At 32.4% G+C, this 20,208-nt stretch overlaps 1 protein-coding gene across 1 annotated transcript in view; it reads right to left on the reverse strand.

The window, feature by feature from the left end:
• Nucleotides 1-1,260: 1,260 nt before the first annotated feature.
• LOC139491665 (WW domain-containing oxidoreductase-like) overlaps nt 1,261-20,208 on the reverse strand; it is a 29,759-nt gene continuing 10,811 nt past the window's right edge. Inside the window, exons 3-8 of the mRNA XM_071279456.1 lie at nt 17,374-17,581; nt 16,159-16,193; nt 14,673-14,870; nt 13,939-14,089; nt 5,092-5,224; nt 1,261-3,341 (exon numbers count right to left, since the gene is read on the reverse strand). Of these exons, the coding sequence (XP_071135557.1) occupies nt 3,221-3,341; nt 5,092-5,224; nt 13,939-14,089; nt 14,673-14,870; nt 16,159-16,193; nt 17,374-17,581 (846 nt within the window). The 3' untranslated portion in view covers nt 1,261-3,220. The remainder of the gene's footprint in view (nt 3,342-5,091; nt 5,225-13,938; nt 14,090-14,672; nt 14,871-16,158; nt 16,194-17,373; nt 17,582-20,208) is intronic.

Here is a 20,208-nt window from a genome sequence, read left to right on the forward strand (position 1 = left end):
TCATGTACTGCAGTACGCCGCTAGATTAAAACTGACTTGGAAAGGTAACACACGGCCAGCGAAAGCTCTATTTTTTAAGAGGCTAGGTGGTCGTGTGGTCTAGCGGGACGGCTGCAGTGCAGGCGATTTGGTGTCACGATATCACAGTAGCATGGGTTCGAATCCCGGCGAGGAAAGAACTAAAAATTTGCGAAAGCAAATTTACAGATCTAACATTGTTGGGTTGATGTTTAGACGAGTTGTATATATATATATATATATATACATATAATATTATATCAACTTGAATGTGTTGACTACTGGGTTTGGTGATACCCTCACAGAAGAAACGTCGAACAACAGTACCATCGATCCAGTATTCAAACAAGTTCATCAAAGAAACCAGGCTTATAATTTTGTTCTTTAAACCCGTGTTTCGTCTACATAAACTGAACAATTGCCCTTAAAAAGCACCTTTGAAGATCAAATCAAATACGAATTAGTAGAGATTTGTAGACCTCATTTAATGATGACCAAAACTTCCGATGGTCACTTGATCCGATGATGAAGCGAAATAATACAAATACAAATACTCGGACAAGCACGTACATTGGAAACTTACTGATTTTTCTAGATCTTCCATAGTTTATTTCTCGTCAAAGATTTTAAAAAGTGTAAATCATGGTTTGAACTATGGAAGAACGCTTTGGCCCCAGAGCATACCCCCTATTCACCTTTCAATGTTGACATTCTGTGCCGTATAATAACTGAAAATGCTTGGTCTTAAATGCATGATTTTTTCAGTAGTTGTTATTGGCTTTAAACTAGCTGTCAGTGACTGTGAGTACTCTGGAGCTCAGTTTTGTACTTAGCGTCTCTTTTCTGTACAAGTACCAGGTCACATCCACTCTTTTTTTGTTTGATGTTTTTTCTATATGTATCTACCTGATGAGTCGTTTTCAATTCATTTTTATAGTTTGTCTAATGTTGTACTGTCCAAGATTAGGGAAGGGTTGGAACCCCGCGAACAGGTTTAACACCGCATCATGTATATGCCTTTCAGAAATTCAGTAGTTGTTGTTTGTTGTACTAAATATTTGTTTTTCGTTTCTTTTATGTACATAAATAAAGCCGTTAGTTTATCTCGTTTTACATTGCATACATCATTAATGTCGGGGCCTTTTATAGCTGACTATGCGGTATGGGTTTTGCTCATTATTAAAGCCCATACGGGGACCTATAGTTGTTAGTTTCTGTGTCATTTGACAAACAAAATCTGAATGTGCACACAATCTGTATTCCTCGAAAAACATTCATTAGGTATAGATTTCAGAACAAAAATTGAAAAAGCTAAAAAAATATTAATTTAAGAAAGCAAACAGGACTAACAAAACCATCCTATTGATCGTATTTTGTCATGCCGACGACTTTAATAGCCAACAATCTGGTACGAATATTGCTCATTATCAATATGCCGTACAATGTCATATAACATCTAGTTCCTGACATTCATGCCATTTTGACTCTTTTTGGTAGTTGTTTCATTTGCAAGTGTACCACATCTCCGTACTTTTATAATGTCACTTTTCCCTAGTAAGCTGCAATTTTAACTTTACACAATACCATACATTTTATAAACTGAAAATGTTCAGAAAATGCTTAGTCTTAAATGCATGATTTTTTCATTAGTTGTTATTGGCTTTGAACTAGCTGTCAGTGACTGTGAGTACTCTGGAACTCAGATTTGTACTTAGCGTCTCTTTTTCTGAACAAGTACCCGGCCATATCCACTCTATTTTTGTTAGATGTTTTTTCTATATGTATCTACCTGATGAGTCTTTTCAATTCATTTTTATAGTTCGTTCTTATGTTGTACTGTCCAAGATTAGGGAAGGATTGGGACACCGCGTACATGTTTAACACCGCAATATGTATATGCCTTTCAGAAATTCAGTAGTTGTTGTTTTTTGTTGTGCTAAATATTTGTTTTCGTTTCTTTGTTGTACATAAATAAAGCCGTTAGTTGATCTCGTTTTATATTGTATACATTATTAATGTCGGGGCCTTTTATAGCTGACTATGCTGTATAGGTTTTGCTCATTGTTAAAGCCCGTACGGGAACCTATAGTTGTTAGTTTCTGTGTCATTTGACAAACAAAATCTGAATGTGCACACAATCTGTATTCCTCGAAAAACATTCATTAGGTATAGATTTTAGAACAAAAATTGAAAAAGCTAAAAAAATATTAATTTAAGAGAGCAAACAGGACTAACAAAACCATCCTATTGATCGTATTTTGTCATGCCGACGACTTTAATAGCCAACAATCTGGTACGAATATTGCTCATTATCAATATGCCGTACAATGTCATGTAACATCTAGTTCCTGACATTTATGCCATTTTGACTTTTTTTGGTAGTTGTTCATTTGCAAGTGTACCACATCTCCGTACTTTTATAATGTCACTTTTCCTTAGTAAGCTGCAATTTTAACTTTACACAATACCATACATTTTATAAGCTGAAAATTTTCTGACTAGCTTTATCACTTAAATCATGCAATTACCGAAGCATTGTCGAGTGGGCGGTTGATTCTACTGGTAACTGAAAGCCCACTGTCGACTGGGCGGCAGATACTATCGGTGACCAGTGCACTATCGACCGGGCTGATAATACTATCGGTGACTTACGGTCCATTGTCGACTGACCGGAAATACTCTCGGTGACTGACGGTCCACTGCCGACTGGGCAGATGATACTATCGATGACCAGCGCACTATCGACCTGGCTGATGATACTATCGGTGACTGACGGTCCACTGTCGACTCGGTTTATGATACTATCGGTGACAAGAGCACTTTCGACCATGCTGGTGATACTATCGGTGACTAACAGCCCACTGTCGACTTGGCGAAAGATACTATCGGTGACTGATAGCCCAAATGCATGGTACCTTTTTGTCTATCAGTCATTATGATATGTTTTCTATACTGCTAGGAAAAAACAGAAATAGGATATGCAGACCAGACTTGTTGTAACAACGTAACATAAAGTGGATTTTTTTTTGTTTCTTTGTAGTTTTTTGCTAGTCTATTGTCTCGTTAAATTGATTTGTAAAAAAACAACAGAGAGCAATATTCAGTGCGAAGTAATTGAAGGGTAAACAAAGAAAATTCCGGTTTCTAATAGTAAATATGATATGAACCTTTTATGTTAGGAGGTTGATAACTATTTAATATTCTAATGTTCTGTTTTTGTAATTTTTGGCGTAAGTTCTAGTTCTCGCAATATTTCTGGTGTGAGATAAGATTTTAAAAGTTCTTTTGTTGATTCAAACAAGTAAGTTTGCATATCTTCGCTCCTGAAATAAATAAATAAAATATATTGAACATAATCAATATCATCATCATACTACAAATGTTTATTGCTGGATATGTATACTGATTGCTATTTTGTTCATAGATATATGATTTTTTATTAGTTGCTATTGGCTTTGAACTAGTTGTTGGTAGCTGTGAGTCTGAACTCTGTGGCTGACTTATTAATCTAATGAATTAATCCCTTTTCAACTGATTCCAACAGTTTGTTCTTATGTTGTACTGTTACACCACTATCTCGTGGTTTGGCGCAAATATGTTTAACACCACCACAACTTTGTATGTGACGGTCCAATTTCAGTAACCCTGTAATTCAGTTCTTGTTATTTGTTGCTGTATATCATATTTGCTTTTCGTTTATATTTTTGTACATACATCATGCCGTTATTTTTTTCTCGATTGAAATGTTTTTCATTTGTCATGCCGGGGTCCTTAATAGATTTATGAGCGGCGTGGGTGTTGGGCATTGTTGAAGACTGTACGATGAACTATAGTTGGTTTCATACGCAACAATTCCACTTCTTCTTATTTTCATATTATAACAATGAATATGCAATTGCAGAAACATCATTCGTGTATTGTGACTGGTCGATAAATGAATGTAACAGTCACAAACATCCTTCTACGTACGGCCTGTTGTTCAGACTGTACTCAAATGCTCTGAGTTGTCATTGCAGTTCTGATTTTCTTTGTCATAGTTTGTCATTACGTTTGGGCTATCAGCTTTTAATCGTTCTAATTGGGATTTTTATTTTTATATATCGTGGCCTCAAACTAGATTGAAGAGACATTAATTGTTAAAACGGTATATGGTACAGTAAAGATTATAAAATTTCATGCAACATTATAGCATAACAGCCTCTAGGCCACTAATTCAAGTCTCTAAGAATATATTAAAATATATAATATGAAATAAAAATTTAATTAAAACAATTAGTTTATGTATATTCATGAAAAACTAGGTTAAGTTTCAGTTGGATTGTTATGAACTTAATATTTTGGAAGCGTATGTCCCCTCAAAAGATCGGACTTGGGTATACCTACAGCATTTGATTACATAATTGTATCTATGTAGATCAAAGTTAAAATCATAATAATGTCACCAGTAATGTGTGTGTTTACTAAACAGGTAGAGTCGATTCCCCCTGAATTTATTTCAAGCAAGGGACATTTTCAAAATGTATTTCTATATTGACTTAAATTCACAGTATCAAACAAGTACTTATATTCCGGCTTATTTCTAAACAGATGAATAAGTTAGCAATATCTGAATAGTTATCAAAGGTACCAGGATTATAATTTAGTACGCCAGACGCGCGTACAGACGGCTGATTGTCCAAAGCCGTAATTTTGAAATTGTTTAACCCTATTTCAATTTTTTATTGAGCGTTTATTAAAAGATAATTTTATGTAATTATTTATCTATCCTTACAATTTATATGAGTCAATACATACGCATTGTGCTATTGTTGGTTAACAACACTTAATGTTTTATTTGTTTTATTAATGTTAAATATAAAGAAGCAATAAATCGTTAACTTAGGTTTGTTTGCATTATTCGATGCAAATGTTGTATACATAATTTTACTTGGAAATTATTCTCCCAAATTTGTTTTGCTTAGAAATCATTCAATCCGATTATGGGATTAACGGCCAGGACAAACATTTATTCAAAAGTCTTATTTCCTGTCTCTTTTAGGTTAATGATTACATTTATTGAAAAAGTATACGTACCTGGAATCAGAACTTGGCCATCTTGGGGCTGATTTTGACTGTGTATAATATGCTCTGCTAAAACCTTCTAAATCCGGAGTAATTGCAGCATAAATAGAGGTTGCGGCCCCAGCGTGAGGTGCCTTCACTTGACCTATAATTTATAAATGAGTAACTTGAATTGATATTTTATAGTGTATCTTTCTATGCTGTGATGTTACTCTATTGTTTCAGGTTTGGTGAAGGTTGGTGCCTACTGAAACAATTAAACCCGCTTCATTTGTTTGCACCTGTCAGGATTCATAAATATAGTTCATAAATGTTTATCGTTTTTTTTTATAAAGATTAGACCATTTGTTTTCCTGTTTGAATGGTTTTAAATAAGGTTTTTTTTATAGGGGGAGGGGGCACTTTGTAACTTGCTGTTAGGTTTGAGTCAGAGCTTCATGTTGAATGTCTTACTTTAGCAATTATAATGGTTCATTTTTACAAATTTATTTTTCCAAATTGTGACTTGGATGAAGAGTTGTCTCATTAGCATTCATACCACGTCTTCTTATACCTTATACATCTCAGCGTAATATAACATGTCATTCAGGTCTCAGACAGGGTATAATTGCGGCTCAGATGATACAATATGAGTTAATTGGTGCAAGTACCAAATTTTTTGCCCGGAAATATGGAGGTTTTTGGTGTAAAAAAGTTCAAAGTATTATATAAACAATCTATATATTGAGATGAATTTTATCCTCAATTGACAGAACTGGTCCGATCCAATTAGTTATGATAATGCTATAGAATATAACCTAATTGTGCAGTTGATGAAATCGAATATCTTTTAAGTGCAGTTGATGAAATTAAAGAACATCATCTGATTCATTTTCAAGACTTGATTTTGAAACTCGTGACTATTAAAGTTGCATCTACCGACAGAATATTTGTATTCCTCATCTCAGATATGGACTTAAACGCATTCTTTCACCTCATGTGCTGATCCATGAATTTAATGTCAAGATGACATATATTTTAGGACTCCCGATTCTGACTATTACAGACGCATCTACAGTACTGCCCCCCAAAAAAATTCTCCACGAGTTGTATCTACGATATAGACTCTAACGCAAACTTTAATCAGTAAAGCATTTGTGAAATGTAATTCAAGATTACCTTGTTTTATCAGGATATCTTGGTTATTCGAGACGCATCTAATTTTTCTTTGAACAAAATCTCAAAAACTATGACTTATACTTCCACAGATAGATGGACGTACATTTTGTAAAGGACAAATGAAACACTATATATCCCTTTCCCAACTTCGTTTGACAAAAAATATATAAATCTTAAAGCAAGAAAAGGTTCAAATATTCCTCTCAGGAAACATGGTAAAATTGAGAAATCCTAGACATAATGTTTTCATCTATTCGGTTTTGGTGAAATTCAAAAGTATCAACAAACAGTCTTATAAAATAGGAATGTATCTATGTACAACTGACAGTAGTAACAAACACCAAATGGATATTTGAGAGGTTTGAAAATCACTTTCAGTTACTGAAACATGTTACTTATAAAAACTCTCGAGATCGTTTACGTTGAATGTTAATATATCTTTATTATGCTTATTTTTCTAAATGATGAAAAATATATATATATAATAATCAAAATAGAATATAAAATAAACACCATTTCCCATGTTCCGTGACGACGAGATGTTGTAAGAACTTGGTACATTGTTTTACATTTCTAAAAATAACCTGTTTGGGAAATCCCCAAATATTGGTCACGCATTCTGTGCATAATAAATTTGGCATTTTCTTTTTATATAAAAATTAATAAAAAATGTATTTATTTCAATTACCTAAAATCTTTAATTTTCATATACCGCAGAAAATAAAAATATAGATCCGCAGAAACTCGTGTAACAATCTCAAACCCATATCATACAAGCATTAGCCTTTCAAAAAGGGCTATTCGACTCTTAGCTGATGAAAATGGAAAGTGCTCTCGCTTTGTAGATTAATTCATTTACTAGTATAGCCACATGCATCAATCAACAAATTTTACCACACACGTGAGGTCACACGTTATGACGTTATCATTTAACGTTGTTGTTTACGAAACTCCAGAAGATTCGACTATTTATAGATAAAAGTTACCAATATAATGAATATGCATGGTTAATGACCAGGCAAAATCTAATTGCTAAAATAGAGAGGACAAATCCGATACTCTACGGGATTGAAGGACATTTACTAGGTTTGGATTGTCCTAACCAATCAATAAACTTTGATTATTCACGTCTCGTAATATCTTCCAATCGGGAGCAAGAAAAATCACGCACTAACTGTCCATCGATCGATGATGGACCGGCTAAATGCCGGCCCATAATAAATTGTAAGACTGGAATGTCACAGTAAATTATACCCTGTCTGAGATCTGAATGATATATAATATATCTCATTCTTAAAATCGATCTTTACGATTCTTCTTACAGTAAAACAACTAACAAGCAATCAACCAAATTATGGTTTTTAAATCCTCTTTCATATCATAATATCATAATAGGGGGGTTGGGGAGGGGGGTCCCAGGTTTTTCTTATGAACCATGCATTATTATCTGTATCAAATTCTTTCTTTAAATGAAGTTTGGATAAAACAATTGTTTCCAAACAGATATACAATGTATACGAATAAGAACAAATGTGACAAGTCAAACACTTGTCACATTTGTACAAAAAAAACCAATTTAATTGTCAATGTAATACATTTGTACAAATTGTCATTTTTTTATCAAAACTATAGTAACATTAATGGCACTCATTAATAGTATGATACAGCCCGTAACAGAGAAGTGATCGAATTGATGTTTCTTTACCGTCAAAATTAGCTACGTTATCGACAAACTTATATTGAGTAGTGACCGAACTATTGGCACTTTAACGTTAAACAGATTGACAATGCTGACAAACTTTCATGTGTCGATAATCAAGTTTAATACCGATGATATTGAAAATAATTCTAATAATATGAAACAAAATATGTCCATGCACCATTTCGATTGGGCGAAAAGTAGTCATTTCTTCAAAGTCAGAACAGAAAAAAAAGATTTATGGAAGGACGTCTTGATAGTATTATTTCCTTTACAATTTTACCCAAAACTAAAAGAAATATACTGGTAAACAATTAAAAAGGTGTTTGATAGGAATGAAGTCCTTTATTTTTTCGGACTACAATGTGTACCGTATGTGTGATGGATTTGAATTCAATCAATAACTTTGAAATGTTTTCTAATATGTATAGACAAAAGGGAGGACTGGTATTTGTACTTCTGTTAGAATATGTATTCGTCCGATTCACATGCCAAACTTTTTTTCTAGTACAGTTTAAACGGGAAAGTTTTGTTGAGATTTTTTTTTAATATGACAAAATAACGAGCAAAACTATTTCTTGCAATGGCACACACAGAGAATATTTTTTTTAGTAAGAATCAGTAAAAAACAATTTCTCCAAAATATATCATGGCCAGGACCTGACAATTTTTTGCAGTGTACAAATGAAAATCGTCCGGAAAACTGCGCTTGCTGTCATTTTGAAGGATCATGCAACATTTCACCAATTACCCATAAACAACATAGGTTCTCGCTTATTAAAAAAAGCTCTAAAAGATAATTTCAAATCAGAGTAAACATATTTACTTCCTTATATCCAGTCGAACCACAAAGCTGGTTCTTAAAACGTTTGTATCAGGGAAAACATTTTTCTTTGACTTTTAAAACATGTAGGGAAAACGGATTTCCTAACCATTTACATATAATATTCCGTATTTCTGATTTTTTGTTCGATAACGTAAATTATACGACTTTTTTTATGACTACTTGAACTAGTGCCATTTATTTTTGCTGGTCTTTAGGAAGACAATTTACAATTGTGCAGTGAACGGAGGGAGGCACTTATACATAACCTTATAATTCTGTTTGGAAACAAAAATAAATTCCCAATATATAAATATACATGTATGAATATACATGTATTATATGTCGTGTACATGATTGGATTTTGTAGATATAAATACCGCACAGAAAAAGTATCATGGATTTCGAGGCTTTCATATTCAAGGTTTTGAATTCTACCCTTGTTGAAAACCTGTGGAGACCTCTACAGTTCCTTAAAACATCAATTATTTTTTTGTAAATTGAGTGCCGTCTCCCTGAACATGCTAACACTAAAGTCATATATTTTCATTTTCATATTTTGTCCCTGTTTGTCTCTGTTGTCTTGATTGTTGGAACGATTAGTGGTATCTAACAATATTTATGAAAACTTTCTGAGAATTATGAATATTTCTTCTCTGTCAGATATGGATCATTACCAATGATAAAATGAAATGCCGCGTACATCACATCTTATAGAGGTTTAAATTTCAAATATTCGTCAATAACTTAAGATATAGAGCGATTTTGTCTTTAACATTTCAAATTTGCATTTTTACTTCGATTTGAAGGAAATTTATTTCAGTTTTTTCTGTGACAAAGAACAAGCATGTCGGTATTGCAACAATGTATGATTGACATAATCCCGGGGACGTAATAAACAGATAGGTATGAAAAAGAAAAGATATGGGGTATTCTGTATCAAACGAAAGAAAAACTATTACAGTGTTGAATCCCATAAATATTCACAGTGCAAGCAGTATATAATATCTACATTGAGCAAATCGATGAGGTCATAAACATTCAATTCGGATTTGAATTTAATTTACCGAAACATTTCCGTACATTAAATCTTAGGACGGTCAGAACATTTTAAGGACGCAACAGATCGAAGTACAATTTTAAGTAGTACATAGATGTGCAATAATTCAGCTTCCTGTACATGTTCATAAAGTTCTAAATTTTGAATGTTGATTTCTTTAAAAAATACCATTTTTTTACAATAAAAAATCTCAAAATGTCCGTTAACAATGAAAAAGTTTGACCATGAAAAATCACATATCTAAGAAAAGCAGTCGTTTAATTGATTATAAGAAAGTTTCAGTATATCATGTCAAATTTCTTTAATTTGAGAGTTTTCCTTTAGTTACAAATGTAGCTCCATGTCTGATGGTGAAATAAAAATGAACGTCTCAGAAAGTGGTGAATTAGTTTCCATAAATGACAGATGAATCGGGCCAAGCTTAGTAACTTACAGTAAACAGACTACTGTAACATTGACGCACTCGTCGAACTGTTTAAAAGATTTGTGTTTATGACCAAAAATTTATATACAACTTCATTTATAAATTAATCTGAATCTCATAGCGCGTCGTCACAATAATGAAAGTTATATAAAAAAAGTATAACCAGCAGATCTATACTTCTATAAAGAAAGTATTCTTGTACAAAAGGGTATTTATTATAAAATGGTCCTAACTATCATGACTATGGACTAGATAGTTTACCACAGAAATCTTAAACGGAAGTTTCGACAATTTTAAACAGAAGAGATTTGAAAATAAATTTAACTTTAAATAAACACTGAAATAATTTTAATACCTCGATGGTGTAAAGAATAAACCAACAATCTTAATCATGTTAATCGTTAAAAGTGTCTTCATTGCACTAACCGACGAGTTCATGTTTACAGTAGAAACAGTGGATGTGACTCCAATAAATTCATTATCATTGTAGTCATGAATATTTATCGCTTATATTAAATTGATAAAGATTTTATCGAGGTCGCATCAACTGTTTCTACAGCTAAGATCAGTTACATGTAACACAAGCATTAGCCTGTCAAAAAGGGCTAGTCGACTCTTAGCTGATGAAAATGGAAAGTGCTCTCGCTTTGTAGATTAATTCATTTACTAGAATAGCCACGTGCATCAATCAACAAATTTTACCACACACATGAGGTCACACGTTATGAAGTAGTATATATCGTTTAATCTTGTTGTTTGCGAAACTCCAGAAGATTCGACTATTTATAGATAAAAGTTACCTGTGTACCAATATCATGAATATGCATGATTAATGACCAGGCAAAATCTAATTGCTAAAATAGAGAGGACAAATCCGATACTCTACAGGATTGAAGGACATTTACTAGGTTCGGATTGTCCTAACCAATCAATAAACTTTGATTATTCACGTCTCGTAATATCTTCCAGTCAGGTAGCAAGAAAACTTCACGCACTAACTGTCCATCTTTCAGGAGTCGATAATGATCTCGTCGATTCGCACGACGAAGCCATTGTTTATGACAGAACACACATTCTAGATTATGTATTTTTGTTTCCGTCAGTTCGAAAGTATTTGATCATTTCAACTCCTTTGTATTTCATAATATGTGTCATGAACAAAGACATATGTTCGATTGAATAATGATTTCCTCGTAACAAATGATAGAAATTTCGGAGATCCCGTATACGTATTTGATCCTTTACCGTTAAAATGAAAATGCCAATGACAGAGGTAGATTATAAAAAATGTTTTACTGTGTTAAAAAAACTTCGACTTAAACAATGAAAACTTACACGTTGGACATGAAATATTTTGTCGATGAAGAAAATTAAATTATGTCACTTCTGAAATAAGTTTGCCGATAACGTAACTTATTCTGACGGTAAAGAAACGCGAATTCGATCACTACTCTGTAACGGGCTGTATATTTCTACATTAACATCCAGATACAATCGCAGTGTTTCATTTGACTGATCTCCTGTCACATATATAAAAACAGTTAATTGAGGTGAACGTTATAGGTTGCACTTTGTAAATACAGCTGTTTCTCAAAACACGCCTCTTTTGGGGAGTAATTGAATATTCATAGAAAATTCATTTTGTTTACATACTGGTTCCCAGTTATGCTCTCTGTGTTCCATATCGCAGAGACAGAACTTGGGAATGTTACCAGTAAATAAACACGTGCATATTGTTTACATTGAAATCTGTGGTAACCTTTCATTCGAGGTAGGGGTAGTTAAGAAAATTAGTGTAAGTTTAAACTCAGAGAAGTTCAGGGCATATAAACGTTGAAAATATGCCGCACAGCCCTATATTTTGACCTTTGAAAAAAATTGTGGTGCATATGAACTTTCAATTCTAGGATAAGATTTTTTTCAAAACTTCATAGTAAAAGTGGTACAGTTTTAGCCGTAAAAGGAGTTCCTATGGGAATTTGCATTGTCAATATTTACAGAAATGCAACCTATATAGGGTGAAAAAGGGGAACATTCAGAATTTAACCAAATTTGCTTTATTTCACAGGTTTTAAAGAAATTAACTCAAATAAGAAGTTTTATAAATATTTAATGAAGATTGATAGAATCCTGGGCCTTAAATATGATGACTCGGCATAAATTCACAGTTTACAGTATGCATAGTTTACTTAAAGTCCTGGATACAAAATTAAATCATAATATTTGCATATTTGTAAGTTAAATTGTTAAGAAGTGCTTATATTTACTCTTCGCAGTCATTGAAACTCATAGATCCTTCCTGAATATTATTTATGGGGTATTTGTGTCCTTTCGATAACCCAAAAGTAAGCCGCAACACCTAAATCTGCCTTTTTGTCACCACGGCATAATAAATACAAGCTAGAAAAACAAAAATATCTCAAGAAAACTTACAATAGTGTGTTCTATCCTGAATATGTACTAAATATTCCAAATTGCTAGAAACAGCAGAATTATTTTGGAAATTTGAGGCCCCAGGGGCAAGAAACATAGAAAATTGCCTACCCCCTGGGTCATAAAACAAATAATTGAACTTGTAAATGCTATGATTTTATGATTTTAAAGTTCTTGATATAGAAAACAATAACTATGCTTGGAAGTTATGCAAAAATCAAATGTTAGCAGTCATCTCTACAACATTTTAAGTGAATTTATATCTCAGACTGGTATCTGCATACATACAACTATTGCAAATATGGCTTTGTTTGAACACTTCTAGTATATATAGTAGCTAAATTGTGTCAGATATATGGTTAAAGATGATACTGTTGTGACAAGAATTCTAAATTGACCATTTGAGGCAGAAAATGTGTTCTTTAATTGACAAATAGGCATACAGTAAGATGTGGACTGGAGATAGAGGCTGGATTGGATACTTTATATAATCTTGAATGTTGTAATGATTGACTGCTAAACATTACATTTATGATATTCTGATATGCTTTCAATATGTTATCAAAACAGTTTTTAACAGGTTCTAGGCATTTTTTATCAGAAAATATGCAAATAGGGTAAGCTGGCAATAATTAAAGTCTTGTTTTCAAATTCTTTAAAAAATTGAAACAGGGGAGGGGGTATAAAATGTATAGTAAAGAAAAACTTAGAGTATACACAGTGATTTCTTTAAGACTTTAATTCTGATAAATGAGTATTAATGTGAGAAAAACTGATTTTAGAGAGTTTTCTATTTGAATAAATGTCTGTATATACAAACAACAAACAGTAGCAAAACAAATTTAAGTGGTGAATTAATGGATGTCTGGATGTACATATGTATCCACTTTGCAGTTTTGTTATAATAAATTTTTCTGTCCTGTGTGTTCATGCATTTATTTGTACAGTATTCCTGTTACGTAATGATGTCATTTTGACGATTTTTATAACATTGCCAAATAAACGGGAGGTTTGGCTAGCCATAAAACCAGGTTCGTCCCACCATTTATAAAAGCCTTCAGAGGAGCACATGTTTCGTCTTGACTCCTTGAAGCGGGTGTTTAAAAATATAATGATAGATTTGTTCATAAATGTTATTTTAATTTAAAGCTAGCCATGCATTGAAACGTTGGGCATTGAATATAAATAGATATTTGTGACTATGACTAATTCTCAAAAATAATTCGGAAAATTTCATTTTTTTTTTACATTATGTAACTTACACAAGCAGGTACGGCAGCATTTCCAACAACAAAAATAACAACTTTCATCTTCTTCCCAGAATTTAGTGTTTACTAAAGAACCCGGATGAACGCAACAGATTTCAATTGATGTCTTCTCTATCACTTTGTCTATAGAATACATCTGCATAATCTATAACAAAAGTAAGTAGAAGAAACAGTTTGAATATTACAACCTTTAGTAAATTGAACAGAAAATAAATCTGTAAAAAATGAATAACACTATCACAGTTTAAGTTAAATGGTTGTCATACATTTTGTTTTATATTTTTGTTGTAGCTGATTTATGCAATCTTAAACAGTCCCCATAGCAAGGGTGGAAAATTACCGTTAATAGATAAAAATGCCTATTGAAGAACTATAATTAGTTAACATATTATGTTTGTTAACATTTGTGCAATGTCATCGTACAAAGGATATGAATCCTTGAATATATTTGTTCTTATTGTATAAATGAATTTATAATATCATATCAAGGTTACTAGTTAAAAACGTACAAAAAGGTCAAGTATGGTATGATTTTTTAACTGACGTAATTTTGGATGCATGTGATCTAATACGAGCATGAGAGAAAATCCCTGCCTTAAATAATCAGGTCACTCTACATTACTGTCGTTCAATCGCTAAATTTTACTTTAACACTCCATTTTGTAAAAAAAAATTGACATATATATATGCATGCAAAGTAACATTTTTATTGTTATCTGAATACTTACTTGATATAATTTTGTTTTTGCAAACATTCTGTAACCATCGTAATTATGAGGAATTTTGCCAGCCGCATAGTCAGGATCGAAGCCTTTAGCTTTTTTGTGAGCCTCACCAGATACAAGTATGATACGACAGTCGTTTCCCGAGACTTTCATAGTAGGAAGAAGATGTGCAACAATAAGGAAATGAGATAAATAGTTCACCTAAAAATTATAAAAAATTAATAATATATGTTATTATACTTCAAGAGTTTTTTTCCTATATAAAATAAATGAAATAGTTGTGCTATTTCATTCTAAAGACAATGTGCCAGTTAATAGTTTCAAAGACTATTGCCCCGGTTAATAGTTTCATAATCATCTTTCCCGTACTTTTCCATGCTTATTTTTCATTGGACGATAATGATGTCATTGACTAGTCTGCTTGGTTACGTATGCTTTGCAACGTCAAACTCACTCTTATATTGTAAACGGTGGAATCTGTTTGTTTTGATTGTAATTTCACTTACAACAAGCAATTATAAAAGAGAAAGAAAATCTTCATGGAAATTTTTTAAAAGATCTAAAATATAGTACCTTATTCATAATATGGGTTCGCTCTCCGTATATTAAAAGTGAATTTGCGTTTGGTGTACTTTAACTAGGATTTATAATAAGCACGGAAAGTTTAACACAAGTATTTGTAGTCTTGATTGAAATTAATGAAATATTTATAAATACAAAACGAATTATAAAAAAAGTAAAGTTCATCATGTGCATGTAAAGTTATGTCACATTTTTTCTTTCTTTCAGATAAGGTATATACACTTTTAGAAAATTAGTTATTTGGTATATAAAAACACTTAATGGCTGTGTTGTTCAGTATAATAAAACACCTAATGACTGGGTGTGCGGGTAATAGCAAGTTTGTTGTCCCTGAGGTACCAACTATTGCTCTCGGCTTTGCCTCGAGCAATAGTTGGTACCTCAGGGACAACAAACTTGCTATTACCCTCACACCCAGTCAATAGGTGTATATAATGAAGTCTAAAAATGGGCCAAGTGTATAATAGTTCATGACATTCAGTTTCAGTACTAAATCTTGTAAATTTTTCATCTAATGTCTGCAATTAATATTATGAGTAAAACCAAAACTGTCCCGGAGCATCTGAGTCCACCCTGTTTATTCATGGGGTTCAACTTGCCCAGTCTTTAATGTCCTGTGTAGTGTTTTAATTTTTCATTCGTCTTTTCGTCAGTTGTCTTTAAGCACATTTGGTCATGGCGTTGACACTTTTGTTTTTATGGACCCTAATAGTGATCAACAGTATTTCACAGTCCTTTAGTATCTTCTTCTATATTCTACTGCATCTCACAATAAAGGATCTTTAGAAATTAGTCAAAGAAAGGCAAATGCTGTTTTTGCTGTTCTACGTAACCATTTGTAAAAACTCACTATCCATGAATGTTTGTTTTTGATAATTTAAATGAAACTAAATTTGGAATACTTTACCTGATAAGTTAAATCAAAATTGTCTTCGGTTGTGACTGGAAATAAAGATATTCGAATTATAGTTCATGAGCATGTTAAAAACAAATATACAAGTAATACCGAATTATAGTTCATGTGCATGTAAAAAACAAATGTAAAAGTAATACCGAATCATAGTTCATGTGCATGTTAAAAAACAAATGTACAAGTAATACCGAATTATAGTTCATGTGCATGTTAAAAACAAATGTACAAGTAATACCGAATTATAGTTCATGTGCATGTTAAAAACAAATGTACAAGTAAAACCGAATTATAGTTCATGGCATGTTAAAAACAAATATACAAGTAATACCGAATTATAGTTCATGTGCATTTTAAAAACAAATGTACAAGTAATACCGAATTATAGTTCATGTGCATGTTAAAAAACAAATGTACAAGTAATACCGAATTATAGTTCATGTGCATGTTAAAAACAAATGTACAAGTAATACCGAATTATAGTTCATGTGCATGTTAAAAACAACTGTACAAGTAATACTGAACTATAGTTCATGTGCATGTTAAAAACAAATGTAAAAGTAATACCGAATTATAGTTAATGTACATGTTAAAACAAATGTACAAGTAATACCGAATTATAGTTCATGTGCATGTTAAAAACAAATGTACAAGTAATACTGATCATTGAACAGCTAGACCAGTTTGTGAGTGAAATCAATGGGATAAGAACAACTTTCTAAAAGAAATAATAAAAGCACGTTAATGTGTCGCGAAAGTTTGGCGTGATACATGTTCATTACTTGTCTTACAATTTCAAACTCAAATTCAGGAGTAATGTTGAAGACCAGGTATCATATTATAAAGCTCATCAACTATTTCGGTTCTCATATATCCTTGGTTTAAAATATTCTGCTTTGATCATGAAGGTAACTACGGGAAAGTGCTTCGAATTAGGACCAACTCATTAGTTAGTCTATAAAACTTGTTATAAAAGTGTTGCAATGTCCGGAAGAAGACAGCGGTCTCTCGCTTGTAGTTTGAGATGTACCGATCGGTTGATCTGAACATTTTAAGAGGTTTTTTTTATAAACGTTTTACATGCCTTCATTTTTAATTATTTTTTTTACATAGCCTTTCATTTATCGATCACATGATCCTTATATTGCTGTTTATAAAAAAGGAAACTTTTCACGAATGTTTTTATATCTTATATCGTATTGATATACGCACCTTGATGTGAAGAGTAAATTCCTGCATTACATATCAACAAATTCAACTTTTTATGTTTTGCTTTGAAATTGTCTATAAATGCTTTGGTTGACTTCAGAGATGCTAAATCAAGTTTCATAAATTCTATATCTAACTCATCATCCGTTATTACATTGTCTGCCCGTAATTGTTTTTCTGTTTGAAATTCTTCATTCATTCTTCTCATTGCCTGATGTGAATAAAAGATAATTTGTACAATAAACTCAAATATAAATCATTTTACTTTAAATAAAATGTTCACGTTTATTTAGCACACAAGACAAGCAAAATCTTCGCCAACATGTTTTGTTGTAGAAGTCGCTTAACATATTCTCCACGAGATGTACCACTTACAGTTCAGCCTTTTCAGTGCGCAATACGTTGATGAAACAATATCTTGTTTAATTGGAGCTTATACCACCTTAATTCGTAGTTCTAAGGAATTGTTGTTTGTTAACAATCTTTCAAGTGTTTTTTTCTCTCTCTTATCCAAACAGAGTGACTGTTTCCTTATATGAATAATGATGCGGCTGAATATCAATGAAACTGCAATACAGTATAACAATACCGGTGTCAATTGCTCTTCTATGAAACCTAACAGAAAAAACATGAGACTGGTTCTATGGTACATCGTTGGCTCATTTACAATCATGTAACATCTCACTAGTTTGCATACAAATATACAATTGTACGTGATTAAGGGGGTGTTTAAGTGTGAGAGGGGTATTTGATTTGGAATAACTTATAAAAAATGTTTTTTAATATTGTCTTACAGTATTAATTCAAGCTCATGCTCACTGTAATATAACATTCTTGTGGCTTTGAAAACGTTTTCTATTTATGCATTTGATTTCAGACATTTTTTCCTTCAGATGTCCAAAAGAAAATGTCGGAATAAAAGACTAAATGAAACAACCATATGAGTAAATTAGAACAATCATGGGCCTTTGACACGCTCTTTTTGGAACCGTCAATATCCATCAATAATTAATAAATGCAAGTTGCCGGGATGTACAAGTACCCGGCCACGTCCACTTGTATTTTTGTCCATCTGATGAGTTAAGCCTTTTTCAACTGATTTTATAGTTCGTTCTTAGGTTGTTCTGTTATACCACTGTCCCAGGTTAGGGTTGGGATCCCTCTAACATGTTTAACCCCGCCACATTATTTATGTATGTGCCTGTCCCAAGTCAGGAACCTGTAATTCGGTGGTTGTCGTTTGTTTATGTGTTACATATTTGTTTTTCGTTTAATTATTTTTTATACAAATAAGGCCGTTAGTTTTCTCGTTTGAATTGTTTTACATTGCCATATCGGGGCCTTTTATAGCTGACTATGCGGTATGCTCATTGTTGAAGGATGTACGGTGACCTATAGTTGTTAATGTCTGTGTCATTTTGGTCTCTTGTGGACAGTTGTCCCATTGGCAATCATACCACATCTTCTTTTTTATAAGTACCTATAAAATTAGAAAAGTACATATAGCAGAAAATGTGCCGAACTACAAAAATATGTTCTGTGATTACATGTAAAGTATCAGTAATATTCGTGTGATATTTTGTGTTTGCTTTTATAAAACAAACAGTGACCTTTTCTTAAAGTTCATACTTCAATTTTTAAACCATGCTATTTATTGTCGATCTTTGTACAACTGTACAAGCCGGTACAAAGACAAACTATTAACTACATTGTTTTGTTAAGTATTAGTAATGGAGGCCAATTCCGTAAATGAAATAGGTTTATAAATCTTCTGCTCGCGTGTTCCTTTTAAATAAATCTAAATCTTTTCAATCTTTTAATAATAATAAAGATTACGAATAGTACTAGACGTGTGAAATTATCATGACGTATTTTTAAATAGCAAATTAAACAAATATTTTTGAGATCTGATATTGCGTCAGGTTCGTAACCATTGCAATTAGATCTTATCCTCAAAGACTGTAGATTGACATTAACATCAAATATGGAATAATGCTTTGTGTTTTATTACCCGCTGTGTTATGACCGATAACCTTTTATCTTAATTAAATTTTCGAATCAAATTGAATGATTATTTACGAGTTTTAATTTTGTTCCTTTATGCACTGATGTTAATGTACGCATCAATCGTCTCCGCAGTGATGAATAAATAATTTGCAATCTTGGTTTTCACTGCCAGTTTCAGCTAAATGGGAAATAAAAGAATTGTTAAAAATAAGGTAGGCTACATACCGAACCGGCGATATTAAAAAAGAGAGAAGAAAATAATTCTTCATTTCTTTCCGTATTTTACTGATAAAAGGCCTCAGTATTTCCAGTTAATAAGTAGGTAAAGTCTGGGGTTAAGTTTTCAAGATATCAATAATTTTGTCAATCCTTCATAGTATTTTATGAAACTTGGGTAGACGCTGTTTAATGAATAAGAGATACTGACTGATATATTTCTTTCATTTGATAGAATGTACTGATAGATGGACTTACTTTTTCTGCATTTAATATTCAGAAAGTCTGGGATTGATTTTTTTTTACTATTTTACTGATAAAGTTCCTTATGGACTCACATGTCAACGTAAAGTTTGTTATGATCAGATTGGAATGGGGTTACCTACATGAAAATAACGGTCGATTCGATAGGGCTTTGTTTGCCTTCCTTCTCACATTCATGCCCAACATACTTTTTCAAACAATTAGATTTATCTCCTTCATGGGTTAACGGGTTTGTTCTAACATGAGCAACACGACGGGTGACACATGTAGAGCAGGATCTGCTTACAATTTTTGAGCATCTGAGATCATCCCCCAGTTTCTGGTGGGGTTCATGTTGCTCGGTCTTTAGTT

The sequence above is a fragment of the Mytilus edulis genome, chromosome 10, assembly GCF_963676685.1.
Source record: "Mytilus edulis chromosome 10, xbMytEdul2.2, whole genome shotgun sequence".
Taxonomy (NCBI): Eukaryota; Metazoa; Mollusca; class Bivalvia; order Mytilida; family Mytilidae; genus Mytilus; species Mytilus edulis.